The sequence below is a fragment of the Choloepus didactylus genome, chromosome 19, assembly GCF_015220235.1.
Source record: "Choloepus didactylus isolate mChoDid1 chromosome 19, mChoDid1.pri, whole genome shotgun sequence".
Classification (NCBI taxonomy): domain Eukaryota; kingdom Metazoa; phylum Chordata; class Mammalia; order Pilosa; family Megalonychidae; genus Choloepus; species Choloepus didactylus.
Window position 1 is genome coordinate 13,053,361 of NC_051325.1, and position 15,668 is coordinate 13,069,028.

The following is a 15,668-nucleotide window of genomic DNA, read 5'->3' on the forward strand; positions in this document are numbered from 1 at the left end:
AAATCATGACTCAGACACGGAGTCCTTAGTCGAGCAGATTAACAACGCGCTCGAGGTGACTCCCAAAAAGCAAAATAACACTGCGCCACGCCAAGATGGCGAACTTCCTCCTTCTTTTTCCATCGAGGGGAGGAAATGCTCCGGCGATGACATCAGCCCTAAGCTGGGCCGGAAACCGCATGCGCTTTACCCCGCCCTTTCACAGGGCGGAGTTAGTCCGCCATCTTATGCCTTGGGCCCCGCCCTTCCACAGGGCGGAGCTAGTCCGTCATCTTGTGCCTTGAACCCCGCCCTTTCACAGGGCGGGGCTAATCCACCATCTTGTGTCTTAGCCACGCCCACCGCGCCGCCATCTTGCGACGCTTGGGGCCTCCCACTCCCACCTCCCCCTTCGGCGAGCTCCCCCTCGGAGCCGCTACCGGCAGCTGCCACCGCTCCTCCCACCCCACCGGCTAACAACCCCTGGCTGCCTTCTACACCTCAAGGCAACCCTTGGGACAACGCTCCCCCTACCCCCACTCCCGCGCCAAGTCCTCTGCAAGCGCGTCCTCCTTTCTCTCGTGCTTTTCGCTGCTTTCCTCTTAACCTTGCCCCCACCCCACAGAAACCGTATGACTGGTATCCCATTGACTCAGATACTATCAAGCAGCTTCGCAGGGCCGTCAAGGAGGACGGGTTAGGTAGCCCATACGCTTCCCAAATACTGCAGGATCTCGGCATGGACTTTTGCATCCCCCAAGACTGGGCCTCGCTTGCCCGTTCCATTCTTAACCCCGGCCAGTTTGTTGACTGGCGTGCTCACTTCCAGGCGGAAGCAGCTAAGCAAAGTGAACAAGACGCAGCCATTGGAGTCTATCATCACCCCGAAGCCTATCTAGGCACGGGAGCGTTTCTAAATGCGTCTGCTTATATTAATGCACCTGCCACCTTTTGGCCTATCCTTTGGGGAATCGCCTTACGAGCATTTGCCAACTGCTCTGCCTGTCGGCCTAATAAATTCACCAAGCTCTTCCAGGACCCGAGTAAGCCTTTCACCACCTTTGTCTCCAGAGTCGAAGAAACCTGCGCTCAAAAGGTAAGTAACCCCCAGGCCCAATATTACATGTGCCCATCCTCAAATCCTAAAAAATCGCACTACAATTCCCCCAACGAGTACTACTGTGCATACTGGAGGTATGAGACATTAGCCAATAATTGGAAGCCTCCTGTTCCTGATCATTACCTTACCCTAAAGTGGGCCCCTACAGGGTGCAAACTCCCTACTGTTAACTGGCTCGGCCAAGAAGGTAAGGGATCCTGCACACATCTTAATCTTACAGTGCAGCTCCCCACTAATCCCTCCTGGTTACTCGGTCAAACTTGGGGCTTCAGAATCTATGAGAAAGGAACCGACCGAGGATCACTTATTCTAATAAAAAAGGAGGCTGTAAACCAACCAGGCCAAAATACTGCATTAAAAACACCCTCTAGCATAGGTTCCAATAAAGTCATTAACCCCCTTTTTCCACAGCCCTCCAGCCGCACTTCAAGTACAAGCAGCGCATCCGGAGGCCGCACCTCAGCTGCAAACAACGCATCGCCAACCCCACCACCCCAGCTTCCTCTGCCCCCTTCTCGTTATTCCTCTCCCCTCCTCAGCCTCATCCAAGCCGCCTTTGCCTCAGTGAACTCCTCCAACCCCAATTTTACCTCATCCTGCTGGCTCTGCCTCTCCACCTCTTCCTCACTGTACGAGCCCGTTGCCTCCAACCTCTCCTTTTCAGAAAGCACAGAAAACAGCCCCTTGGAATGCAATTGGAATACCTCTGCCGTCCCCCTAACCTTTCATTCAGTCTCCTATACGGGAAAGTGCGTCCGCCCTCGCTCCAGTAACTCTCCCGACCTCACTGCCTGTGCCAGCTACTCATCTCCCAGCAGCTCGGCAAAATTTCTCATTCCTCATAACTCCTCCCAATGGCTCTGCTCCTCTACAGGACTTACCCCCTGTCTCAGCACAAATATCATCAGTGAATATAAAGAAACTTGCCTCCTAATTGTCCTTATCCCTAGGGTCTTATACCACAGCGAAGAAGACTTCTTCCTCCGTCTGGAAAGAACTGCAGCTCCTGCCCTTCTGCAAAAGCGAGAGCCCATCACCGCCCTCACAATTGCCTCCCTCCTAGGTCTTGCCGGCACTGGCACCGGAATCGCTGCACTAGCCAGTCAAGGCTCCGCCCTAACTCACCTCAGGGCGGCTGTTGACGAAGACATTCATCACTTACAAAACGCTATTTCCCATCTTAAAAATTCTGTCAATTCCCTCTCTGAGGTCGTGCTCCAAAACCGCCGAGGTCTTGACCTTCTCCTCCTCAAAGAAGGAGGCCTCTGCGCCGCCCTAGGAGAAGAGTGCTATGTATATGCCAATTCCACAGGTCTCGTCGAGGACAGCCTGAAAAGGGTCCAAGAGGGACTGGAAAAGCGTAAAAGAGATCATGAAGCCACCAGTTATTGGTCCAGTTTTTTCACTCCCATCCTCCCATACATCCTTCCTTTTCTTGGCCCCTTATTAATAATTATTCTAGCTCTCATCTTAGGACCCTGCCTCATCCGCAAAATTGTCCAGCTTGTAAGAAAACAAACAGATGCCATTTTTTCCTCGTTCGTGCAAATCCAGTATCAGCGACTCGCCACCTCTGACGCCCCCCACTCTAAGATGACAGCCAACCCTCCGCGACCTCAACGCCACCGGTCGACTCGCCAACCGCGAGGCCCTTCTCAATCACCTGAACATCGCTCTCGCCTCGAGTTCCAGCTTCTCTAAACCCCTGAACTTTAAACCCCTCACCTTCGCCCAGCCCACTACAGCAAAACCATTGTCAAGCGCCCGGACACCACACCAACACTGAGCTCCAACCTCGCTGAGCCACCGTCAACCCCTTTTTCCCTTCCCTGACCTCCCCCTTCCCTCACCCTTAGCGGGCCTCTCCGGTAAAGCCTCTTCCTCTAATTAGAAAAGAAAGGGGAATTGCGGGTGACTGAGCTTGTACCTCGGCTTACCAGGCCTGGGCCAGGGGACCTGATATCACCCCCTGGGGAGGGTAGTAGGTACGGGCGTTAGTGCCCTCTGCAGCCCCCCCGAGCCTGGGGAGCGAGGTCGAGGCAGCTCCCTTTTCCTCACCCAAAATGCCACTGGCAGGGGAGGCTTGCCGGAGGGAACCGCCTTTCTCCCAACCGCCCTTTCCCCACTTCCTTATCTTGCCCGCACACTCCCCTGTGCCAAGGCAACTCCTGCCACCGCCAGCGCGCATGCACCGTGGCCAGAACAACTCCCGCCCGCTGCAACGGCTCCTGCGTCCTCTCAGAACCAATCCTAGCCCCTCTCCCTTCAGTATTGCCATTTAAGGCTACTTCACCTCCTTTCCAGCCCTGCCCTTCTTACCAGCTATATAACCTGTAATCACCCCTAAATAAACTCTCTCTCTTTGGCGCATACTCCTACTGGATGAAGAGTGTCTTGTCCTTATCGCCGCCCTCCACACCTTGTACGCCCCCCGCCGAGGACCTGGCCAAGTCCTCCGCCTCGCCCTCACCTCCGGGAAAGAGCCCCCGCCGCCGGTACCCTTTAAACAGCCCCGAGAGCTGAGGGCTCCGCTACCGGCCGCCACTCCCCCCAGAAGCAGTAACCGCGACCGCAGAATTAATTCTCAGTTGGGGGGGGTGTGTCTCAATGCTTAGTGAGCACGTACAGTTAAGGGGAGCGATTTCAGTGCTTTCTAAATACTTATTACGTGCCACATTCTGGGCCACATACAGAGAGCACTGAAATAATGAGACAAGAGACAGTGGGAAGATAAGGGATGGAAGAAATAGACGGGAAGAGATGCAGGGTATGGGGGAGACAGGGATGGGGTGATTTGGGGATGGGAAGAGACAGGGAGACAGGAATAGGAGAGGAGAGAGACAAGGGAGAGAATGGAGTGGAAGAAAAAGGTGGGGGCAGGTGGGAAAGAGACGAGGAGGGGGCGAGAGAGAATGTGCACATCGATGTGTCTGTGTAAGAAACACAGTGAGGGTGAACATATGTGTGTGTTGCATGGGTGAATACAGGGTTGAAGGGCTTGGGGGTGGTATGCAGGCAGACATCAGAACTCCATAAACCCTGCAGGCAGACGAGAGACATGACAAGATAGAGATGATGGCTCTCGCCTGGAGTGGGGACCCTCCCTGAATGCCCTGATGTGTCAGCCCCATGCCTGGCAAAGCTGAAGCAGATGCTGGCAGTGCTCTACCATGTCACTGGGGGCTTTCTGGTCCCTAAGTTCTAGTAGGTGTGCCTCTGGACCTCAGGCTCCCTGAGAACCCGGATTACTGCCCCCTGCCCTGTAGCCAACAGTCCCCATCAGTGGCACTCAGGGCCATGTACGTGGATCCCAAATGTTTGGAGCCATTGGCCAGAGTTCTCCACAGCAGCCACCTGTCATGGGTGGCTCACTAATGCACCCTGTTCCAGCTACCTGCCCTTTGCCATCTCACTTCCCGATTTCCCTACTGATGCTCCCTTCACTTCCCAAAGAAGTTTGAATCTTTGTCTTGGGGTCTGCTTTGGGGATAACACAAACTAAGACAAAAGCAAAGAGCACTGAGTAAAACTGCCTGAAGTTAGGACCACCTGGGGCTCCTTAAGCAAATTCAGTGAAGAGGAGGGATGCAAAAAGAGGGAGAGAAGGTCACAGTTCTCACAGCACTACCAATACTAACATCTACATCCATGAACTGAGTTTATTCAGCTACTTTATCCATCCGGAAAGTAGCAACATAGCCACAACGCTGTATTTTCAAAACTACATGATCATAGCAGTGTGTAGCAATGCACATGACCCATAATAAATACATGGCCAGAATTAACAGTACATTTTATAATATTAGAAATTTAATTTTAATTAACTGCATTGAAGATACCACATTAACGCCAGCTAGGAACATGATGCTGAGGAAGAACAGTTACTTTATGTTATTACGTTATTTGTTTTTTGTAATCATTTGCTTTGTTTTGTTTGAAATATCGTGTTTATTTTTTGTTTGTGTGATGTTTTTAATTTTTCAATAAAGTTAAAATTAAAATTAAAAAAAAACTATATGATCAATCAACAGCCTTAGAAAGTCCTGAAAATGAGTCTAGGCCCCCAAATAAAAGATAATGATTCATAAAAACAGTTGAAAGTTTTTGGTTTTTTTTTGTTTTTTTTTAGGTTTTTAGTCCATTTTAAAAGATTTTATAATAAGGTGGACCCAGGATTACAAGGAGGGATAAAGTCACTTTGCATAATTTGGGCAAAATCCCCACTTCTCCCATGCTGTTTTGCTTTGTCTCGCTTTCTGGAATTTTACCAATTAGAAGCGCATATGCATTAACAGTACTCTATTCAAGGGGGGAAAGCCCTGACACTTTGGATAATACCTGTGAGCAAGCTCAATCGGAATCTCTTTCTCATAAGACTTATACCTGAGGTCAGTCAATAAAGAAGGTAAAGATTTGACACCTGAAAGTGGCAGGATTGAAAAGACACAAATGGTCCTAGCAAATCTAAGGTCACACCGGGCACTGGCACCAAAGGAAGACGCAGAAAGATATGGGGAGATAAACACTGCCTACTTTGAACCTGTGCTCAGTACAAGGCCTGCTGACACCACTGGTTGGTTTGCTGGGTTTGCTGACATCACTGGTTGGTTTCGTGGGTGCACAAAAAGCATTTGGCTTTGGATGTGGGTGAACAAAGTACAGTTCTTCCAGGAACTCACATCCTTCTCACCTGTGGCTACCTGGTCTGCTCTCTTATGCCATCAACAGAATAAAAAGAAAAGCCATTCTTTATCCAAGATTCAAAAGGAACACCTACATAAATTTTTGAACACTGTGTACAAATAAAGCTTTTCATATTCCTATAAATATAGTTTGTCATTCTTTAAAATGGTTTGCTATGTGGATATTCTTTAGCAGCCCATGATACAAATTTATTTTTCTTTTTACATATCCTATTATATACAACTAATGTTCTCAATATAAAAATATTCACAAAAGATTCTTATTTTCAAATTCCTTCCTCCCACACTTGTTTATAAAAAGAAATCAACAATAAAGCAGCTATATAGGAATAAGAGGGAAACTTCTATTGTTTCATTTGTTCTGCTACAAAGGTTATATTCCTTGAAAAGAAAAGTGGTTTACAATGTTGATAATGACAACTGCTTTTTGAACTTTATTCTACTTGCATACTAAGAGAAAAAAAGTGGAATGCTGTAGGTAAAACCTGTTACTGCTTGAGCACATCAAACCTCCAGATTTTGATCTCCAGCCACCCCTTGCGACTAAAAGGAACCACAGCTCCTTGGATAAAAGGCTAATTCCATGTCTGAGGCAGGGGAAGTCTCAGGTAAATGCGGAACACCTTGTCGTGCTCAACGACAAAGAAGGCTCAGAATGAATGGAGCATGTGAAAAAGAGGAGCCGAGTTAAAGAGACTCCCACTGGCCAAATTAGGGACAATATGACCAACAAAAAGAATAACCGATATGACAGTATGAATAACAAAAAGTAATTGATAACATACTAAATAAAAATTCACAGTGATATTTAAAAAGAGAGAGGAAGAAAGAGGAGAGGGAGAATGAAAGTGCTTGTTTATAGAAGAATGCTAGTTAATAAATGTACAAGAAAAGATGAAACTAGAAAATCACCATTTCACAACCTCCACTATAATAACTGATTCAGGTAAGGTTTATTGACAGATTCCTAAAACCATTAGGTAAAAGGTTCTTGAGGAACAATATGATGACAACTAATTTTCAAAAGGAAAAAAGCTACCTTATAGTCAAGAGATCTAGAGATCACCACCTTAACTGAGACAAACAGCCTCTCTCAGGTGGGACCCTAAACTCATGTGACTCCTGAGGGGATGCAGGAGGAAGTATATTAACCTTTCCTGTGACTACATACATGTAAATGAATTAAAATTAGCAACATAAAAAATTCAGTCCTCAATGTCGCAAGCCACATTTTAAGGGCTCATAGCCATTTATGGTTAGTGGCTACTGAATCGGACAGCAGAGATAGAGAACATTTCCATCGCTGCAGAAAGCTCTAATAGGTTGTGCTGGTCTAAACAAATGTCCAGTTTGCAGGAAGCACAGGGAGATGCTGTATAAGTTAAACAATACCACAAAGAAGGAACCAGTTGGATTCAGAACATGGGTCATTCTACAAGCAACTAGCCTGCCTTCTTAAAAAAGCCAATGTCATGAAAATAAAAAAGGAGGAATGGCAGGAGACTAAAATTAGATCGAAAGGGACTAAAAAAGACAACAACCAACAAACGTAGTATGTGAACCCTCATTGGTTCCAGGTCTGGAAAATAAGAGACTTCTGGGAGAACTGGGGAGATATGAATATGGGCTGGATACTAAATGATATTACAGAATCATTATTAATTTTCTTACACGTGACAATGGTATTATGGTTACATAGGAGACTGTCCTTGTTCTTAGGAGACCATGCTCAAGAGTTTAGGGGGGAAGTGTCACAATGTCTACAGCTTATTTGCAATGGCTCCGGAAAATACACACACACATACACACACACACCCCAAAGCAAATACAGCAAAACATTTACAACTGTTGCATCTAGGTAGAAAGTATATGAGTGTTCACTGTGTTCATTAAGCTGTTCTTACAATATAATGAATCTTTCAAATTGTTCTTTCAATTTTCCTGAATAGTTGGAAATTTTACAATAAAAGGCTCGGTGCTAGAGCTAAAAAACAAAAGGGCGGGGGGCAAGGAGGAGCCATTGAAGCCAGCTCCTCCTGCAACCCTGAGCAGTGCAAACAGTGAGAAGAAAGGCCTGGCTCCAGGTCCCACATGTTGGCATAGTTAGGGAGCAGCCAGGAGCCTGGCACTTTGAGGGGATGGGGCCCAGCATCAGAGAGGGCTGTGGAGGACAGTGCTCTGGGTCATCAACCCAGAGCACGAAGGCAAACTCCTTGGGGCCAGTCCCACTGCTCAGCCCTCCCCCGACTTACTACCTGACCAGAGCCAAGGAGCCCAAGCAACAGAAAAACGGCCACGTAAAGACGGCAGCTTCTAGAGGGAACTATCATGCTGTGTGAATTCAATCGTCCAGCCAACAAATATGGAAGTGCCAACATGCACTAGGGCCTGTGCCAGGGACTGGCTGTGACCTGACCTCTGCTAAGTTAAACATCTGTGTAGTACATGACACATTATAAATATCCCATTAATTTCTCAACTGAAGTAAGAATCTTAGAAAAATGTACCTTCAAGTTCTCTCGTCAAAAATTGGCCACACAGTTATTCAGAGAGAAAATTGATCTTTAATACTATGTATGAACAACCAAACATTAGTGGCTGCCACTAATTGGGAACTTACTGCTCATTATTCTCAATGTAGCAAAAAGGAGAAAAAAGCAAAATGCAAAACAAGGTATCACCTTCAGTTTTTGAAGCCTCTCCGTGTTTGTGGGAAACTGTTCAATATGAGCCTGGACACGCCCAAGTTGCTTTAAATATTCTTGGTTTCGAGTATGAGCCCTCTTTTCTGATTCACATATTTCCTTCAGGTATTTCTTTAGTTTTACATACTTCAGTTTAACTCTAGAGAAACAAAAGTAGATTTTTAAATAACGGAGTTAGACTTTGACAAACCTAAGGAGGAGCATTTCCTCTAACGAAATCTGTTAATGAGATAATGTATTCCAAGGTATCCTACCCAAAACACTGAAACCCAAAGGATAGGACATAATATATTTTTAGAGAGAAAAAATTAATATAGTATCACTGAGGTAACACACTTGCTAGGTCAAGGCATAACTCTCCTGAATGCGTACAAGGCCACATTATAACATTCACACAGAAAAGGTCTACGTGGATTTATTTCTCAAAATTAAATGTGATTTCAAGAGCAGTGTCTCTGGCCACATGCAGATGAACAGCCCCTTCACATTCCTGTACACGCAGACACATTCAAAACTATCTGTTCATCTGGAAGTAGAATCAAACTATATAGCATAACCAATAAACAAATTTTGAAATTCAAAATACCAAAAAAGTTCTCCTTTAGATAATGTGAAAAATATTTGTTAGAAATTGCAACATATTAATAAAATCGTTCATAATAATACATGGAAGGTAACTCAAACTGTGGGGAAAAAAAAATCCTTTAGAGACTCTCATCCCAAAGAGGTAACACGAGAAATTGATTTAAAAACTGTTACCACTGTCATACCTTACCTGTATGTATCAGACTGGTTATATTCATAAAGTTTCCTTTCCAGGTCCAATCTCTTCTCTTCACTATAATACCGAAAGAAACATTTTAAAAATAATTACAAATGTAGAACATGATCACCTTCTGAAATCACGCTTTTGTGAAAATGCTTCTCCAGTCTCTCTAAGAAGCAGAAAATGCCAACTGTGCTTGAAATTTAAGACAGAGAGAAATACTTAGACAAGGAAGTCTAGGAAGCAAAAAGGGTATCAAAGTGAGGCAAAAAGAACAAGATTCTCAGTGTAAATAAGGAAATACAATAGAAAAAGGCGGGAAAGCAGGTTTACTCATCCACACATTCAGTAAATAACTTAAGTGCCTTTGATGAGCCGGGCTCTGTTATAGGTCTGGAAACTACTATGGTGAACAAGCCAGCCAAGGCCCCTGCCCTCGGCAGCTGGCATTTCAGGGAGGAGGACAGATGACAAACAAACAAGCATGTAAAACAGAAAATGGCCAGACTGGTCTGAGAAGTGACATTTGAGTGGTGGGGGCCGCCCCACATCTGGAGGCAATGCTTCCACATCTACCTTGGCCGAAAGACTGGAGGCTTGCTCTGCTCCTAAGCAGCCAAGGCTGGGCAGAGCCAAGTGGGTGAGCCAGGAAGAGGCCTCTGAAAAGCAGACCAGGTCTCACATTTAATGAAGAGCAGGTTCCCTGGCACCATGATTTCGAGTTTGGGGGAATTTCCTTTTATAACTTCACCATGTCACCATTGTTTTCCCCTGACTGCTGTTTCCAAATACAGACTTAACAGCCTGCAATGTTCAATGAGGGCTGGCAGTAAGCAAGAGGAGAAAAGCCTGTCTTACCCCACACCCAGCCTGGGCAAGAGGGATGGGAAACTGGGCAGCAGAGGAGGCCACAGCAGCCAAAACCAAGGGGGAAGAAGGGTGTGTGTGTGTGAAAATGCTGAGCTGGAAGCCACCCCAGTCCCAAAATGAGCCCTTAGGAAGTCAAACCACAGTGGGTTCCGTTTGACCATCACCGAAGTACTAGACTTAATCCCCCTAACTGCAGCCAAATTGCTAATCTCAGTTAATGTTCAGTAATGACTGAAAGAGAAATCACGAATAAAAGAAATCACTATAACACAAAGAGAAGGACTCCAACAGAAGGTGAGCAAGGCTGAAGAAACACTGCAGCTTCCTGAGGGAAAGGGGCTGACCCCATGTTCCACTTGTTTCTGTTTTCCTTCTGAGATTATTTTTCCTTTTTCCTTTTTTTTTTAGTTATCTCCAAAGTCACTCTGTTAGCCACATTATAGGTTAAATAAATGTCTTTGCTTACGATAATCTAAGATGGGAACAAGCATGTAGCCAAAATTCTTTTACTGGGAAAATGGGATCCAGAATCCAAGTAGGGTATTTGCTTGGGGAAAACAACCTATTCCTTAGTTGGGGTCCGCCTGTACTAAAAAGGAAAAAAAAAAAATTAAAAGGAAACAAACACTGCTTGACTTTCTTCTATTCCAGGCTAAATGGTGCTAATCTTGTTAACTATCACCAGCCCATTTTCTAACCTTCTCCTTATCAGTGAGGCAGGGCCTCTGAATGCTATGCCATTCATATCTGCTTTAAATTTAAGACTTAAAACCAGATATTTATCCCAATAAAAAGCCAGAGAAAGGCTTATTAGAAAGATCAACCTGAAATTCCTACCTATTAAATCTTTATTTTGGGATCTCTGAAACCCCCAGACCTGGGATTCCCTAGTTTCAGTCACCTGCACCTCTCACCTGGACACCTGGAAATTTTACATGGCTGAGGAGGTCGTAAAGTATAGCCACATGGCTTAGTTTTCTCCTTTTAAGCAACCTATTATTCTGGTTTTGTCTCAGTACCACAACTCTCCACCATGCCCACCTTTACTCAACTTAACATCTCAGTGTCAATTTCTGGAGTACTATGATATATCACCCTGAATCAATATTGGCACTGAAAATACTGCACTGGTTAATGGGCCTTTTAAAGGATGTTTTTATGTAATTGTAAGAGTCAATTCCACTTATATGTTTCTAGCATGCTTGCGGCACTATACACACTGTAACAAGTCAGTCCATTAGGCTATTTTAGGTTCAATTACTGACTTTCAAGACAATGTAGGAAAACATAGTATATACAAAGGAAAAAAAATCAGCATATAACTTGATTATAACTTGGGCTAGACATAATCCACTTATAAGGTAAAGGCCCTAATTATTAGACCAGCTAACATTGCAATGACCCATCTCTAAAAGGGTCAATAAGAGATGAGTTGGTTTTTATCCCCCACTCCCCAAGAATTTCTGAATTGATAAAGTAGCTGGGAGTACTCAGGACTGCAGCCTTTGAAATGACTCTGGAATTTTAGGAGATAATGAATTTTAGGAGATATTGTTCCCTGTGGACACTGAGGAACTGAGTTTCAGAGGGCTAAATGGCCTGCTCAAGGCCACACAACTGTTTGTATACTAGAACCCAGTTTTCTGCGTGGTACTGAAGCTTTCTCTGTATCTAAAGCTAGTCACCCCATGCTTGTTAACTATGCATTAAGCTGAGTTAGTTATGAATTCTAAAATGAAAAATGAATACACACAGCAGCATTTATACTGACTTAAACAAACCTCCAAATGCAGAACCATGAATAGGCTATAAAATTTGACTTTCGATAATTTCAACAGTCACCTTGCTTAATAGTTAAAGCAGTAAGTGTTAAACATAAAGTCAGTAATAATCATTACAGTTATTATACAATAAGGACTATAAACAGCCAGGTGTTCCAAGCACAGGAAGCAAAAACGATAGCTCACAATTAACTTAGTTCAAAAAGAATGCCATTTAAACCAGGAACATTTTAAAATTAGGACTTGGCTACCATAGGCAAATAAACTAAAGGCCGGGGGTAACTAAGCTACTCTTTTAACAGAACAGATGCTGAGCCAAAAAGCACGTTATGTGTACTGAAGCACAGAGCAATGGCTTGCCTTTAATTATCAAGTATGTGCAGAAACTTAATGAAGTCTTGGAAATATCACACTATCCACTTGTCCTGGCTGACTGAAAAATGGTCATTATTTCATGACTGTTGGGGCCTGTACAAGACCTCCCAAACTGCTGGACACTATCCTGTTGACTCTCGGATCCTGCCCATTCTTTCAACAAACATTTATCAAGCACCTCCTCCACCTCAGGTACTCTATTCAGAGCTAAAGAGCCAACTGGATAAGGTTCCTGCTGTCCTGGAATTTTCGGTCTAGGCTGGGAGCAAGTCACTGAAGCAGTCACCTAAAGTGCTGCAAGAATGCTGAGGTCTCAATACTTCGGACAGGGGAGGCTCTGTGGGAAGCGATTTTTTTAAAGTTGGAGGTGTGGAGGTCACTGGAGTGGGTGAGAGAATACATAAAAGGAAAACACAGCATGTAGGAAAGGATTAAGGAGTGAAATAAAGTGAGGACAATTATGGAGGCCTTTTGTCGGTGCTCTATAAATATTTAACAAGAATTAAATCTAACATAAGATTCATATAATGCCTTTTCAGAACCACTTGTTTCTACCTTTACCTTACATTTAATTATCACTTTAGAACTGTCACAGACAGCTCTCCTGCTCATTTTAACGGTTGTTGTAACTTTTAACACTCATTAAATGTTGTATTTAACAAGAGATCCAAAAATCTATTTCCTTCCTTGCCAACTAAGGAGATTTTTCTACTCCAATTAATTTAGCAGCTAAATAAGAGTTCCAACAACTCATCTATTTTGTGGTTATTTATGGTAAATTGCTTCATAATTCTCTCCCTTAATGTACTCTAATATCTACCTGTTTTCAGTGGTTTCCATTGTTCATGTCCTTATCAAAGGAACCCTCTGGAAACTGGACTTTTCTCACTGGAAATTTCGTCCGTTTAATGGAAATCTGGCTAGCAAGCCCCTCCCTCAAAAAAGGCTCCTGCATTTCAATAGACCATACATAGGTTTATGCACGCGCGCGCGCGCGCTCCTACCTGCATCCCTGGACCTGTCATCGTTGATGCAGTGCAGCTGTTAGGGTGGGATGACAATTTGAAGAGACACTGGGGAGAGGGCGTGCAGAGGGGACTAGAGAAATTCACAAGGCTTGATGGAGAGTGACAGGCGGGAGAACTCCCACTCTCATTTAAGGACAAAATCAGTGTCGCAGACCCATTCTCGAGCAGGAAAGTGGGCTCCAGTTGTTGTTGGGGGTCTTCACCTCTCTCTGTGCCCAACTCCAATGCAGGGCGCGTCTGTGGCAAACTTTGTCCTCCAAGCCCACTGGGAGCTTGGGGGCGTCGTGGGCGGATTCGGCCCGGGGGAACCACAGACCCGGGTAGTGGGGAGAAGCAAAGGGCAGGGCACCCAGAAGACCCTCCGCTCAGGCCCAAGCCCCCGCTCCCGCCCCCCAGCCGGCCGTACCTGTCTCGCAGCCCGTGCTGGAGGCGGCCCAGATTCTCGTAGTAGTCGGAGCTCGCCAAGGGCGCAGACGGTGCAGAGGCCTGGCGCATGGCGCCGCCGCCTCCCGGCTGGCTCCGTGCGGCCTGGGGCGGCCAAGGGACCCGGGTTGTCCGAGGCGACGCACCCACCATGCACCGCGGGTAAACACCACTCCAGGCCGCCGTGCAGGGGCGGGGCGCAGGCCATGGAGGGGCGGGGCGGAGGCTGCGCAGGAGGCGGGGCGGTGTCGGGGACTGGGTGGAAGCCGTGGAGGAGGCGGGGCGAAGGCCGTACGAAGTTGGCGGGCGGCCGCACAGGCTAAGAGCAGAGGCCGTGCAGGGGGCGGGGCGGGCATCCCTAGAGGGGCGGGGCCAGTCTCAGAAGGGGCGAGCCGAGGCTCCAGTAGGGGGCGGGGCGGACTGCCGTGTAGGGCTGGGTGTTGCGGCCTCCGAGCCCGGAGACTGGCATCTCCTTTCTCCCGACCTTTTACAATTCGCACTAGAGATACCCTCTGAGCGCTAAGCCTGTCTTGTCCGGTGTCAGTCAGAGGCTGGCTCTCAATCCCCGCTGGATAGAGGATGGGGGGTGGTGGGAACAATTCACTTGATCATTTTTGTCTTTGGCATCAAGTTGCTTTGATTTTATAAGGTGCATTCTCTGCCTCCCTCCCGCCTTCTCAGGATTTGCTGAGTGCCAGGCTGTGCTAAGCATATTTGCCTATCAGCACTTAAAAGCAAAGAAAAACACCACAAAAAGACAAAACCCCCAAATGCCGAACACCTGTGCTCAGTTCTGATATCACAACTCCTTGAAAATCCGTGCTGACTCTAAGCATGCGCAACTAAAAGGAACATCCCTCCAGGGCGGGTTACTGTTGCAGGTGACATCACGAATTGGTGGAGATGGAAAAGTTGCTTCGGAAGTTCGGAGGGACCATGCTCCAAAAGTCCTGTAGAGCCCAGGAACGGGGACTCTGGAGCCACACTGCTGGGGCTAAACTACCCTCTTCCTCCAGCCAGCTGTGTGACCTTGTTCAAGTCCCCAGTGCTTGTGAAGCCAGGTTTTCTAGTTTGCTAATGCTGCTGGAATGCAAAACACAAGAAATGGATAGGCTTTTATAAAAGGGGGTTTATTTGGTTACACAGTTACAGTCTTAAGACCATCAAATGTCCAAGGTAACGGCATCAACAATCGGGTACCTTCACTGAAGGATGACCAATGGTGTCTGGAAAACCTCTGTTAGCTGGGAAGGCACGTGCCTGGCGTCTGCTCTAAAGTTCTGGTTTCAAAATGGCTTTCTCCCAGGACGTTCCTCTCTAGGCTGCAGTTCCTCAAAAATGTCACTCTTAGTTGCGCTTGGCATATTTGTCCTCTCTTAGCTTCTCCAGAGCAAGAGTCGCCTTTCAGCAGCCATCTTCAAACTGTCTCTCATCTGCAGCTCCTGTGCTTTCTTCAAAGTGTCCCTCTTGGCTGTAGCTCCTCTTCAAAATGTCACTCACAGCTGCACTGAGTTCCTTCTGTTTGTCAGCTCATTTATGTGGCTCCACTGATCAAGGCCCACCCTGAATGGGTGGTGCCATGCCTCCATGGAAATATCTCATCAGAGCTATCACCTACAGTTGGGTGGGGTGCATTTCCATGCAAACAACCTAATCCAAATGTTCCAACTTAATCCCCAGTAATATGTCTGCCCCACAAGACTACATCAAAGAATATGGCTTTTTCTGGGGGACATAATACATTCAAACTAGCACATTTCACCCTCTGGACTCCAGAAAAGTATATTCTTCCCAAATATAAAATACATTCATCCCATCAAAATCAATTATAGGTGTGGTCAGTCCTAAGGCATAACTCTCCTTTGGCTCTGTACCTGTGAAACTCAGAACAAGTTATGTGCTTCCAATATACAAAGGA

The 15,668-nt window shown here is 46.1% G+C and overlaps 1 protein-coding gene across 4 annotated transcripts in view; it reads right to left on the bottom strand.

Annotated features, from left to right (window-relative positions):
* The window catches only part of KIZ (kizuna centrosomal protein), a 108,993-nt gene extending 95,065 nt beyond the window's left edge, over positions 1 to 13,928 (bottom strand). For all 4 annotated transcript variants that reach the window (XR_005213057.1, XM_037811478.1, XM_037811477.1 and 1 more), the window contains exons 1-3: positions 13,734 to 13,928; positions 9,283 to 9,345; positions 8,484 to 8,646 (exon numbers count right to left, since the gene is read on the bottom strand). Coding sequence is in view for 3 of the 4 variants with exons in the window: in XM_037811478.1 (XP_037667406.1) it covers positions 8,484 to 8,646; positions 9,283 to 9,345; positions 13,734 to 13,903 (396 nt within the window). In the remaining variant the exon portion in view is untranslated. The remainder of the gene's footprint in view (positions 1 to 8,483; positions 8,647 to 9,282; positions 9,346 to 13,733) is intronic.
* Between the last annotated feature and the right edge of the window lie 1,740 nt (positions 13,929 to 15,668).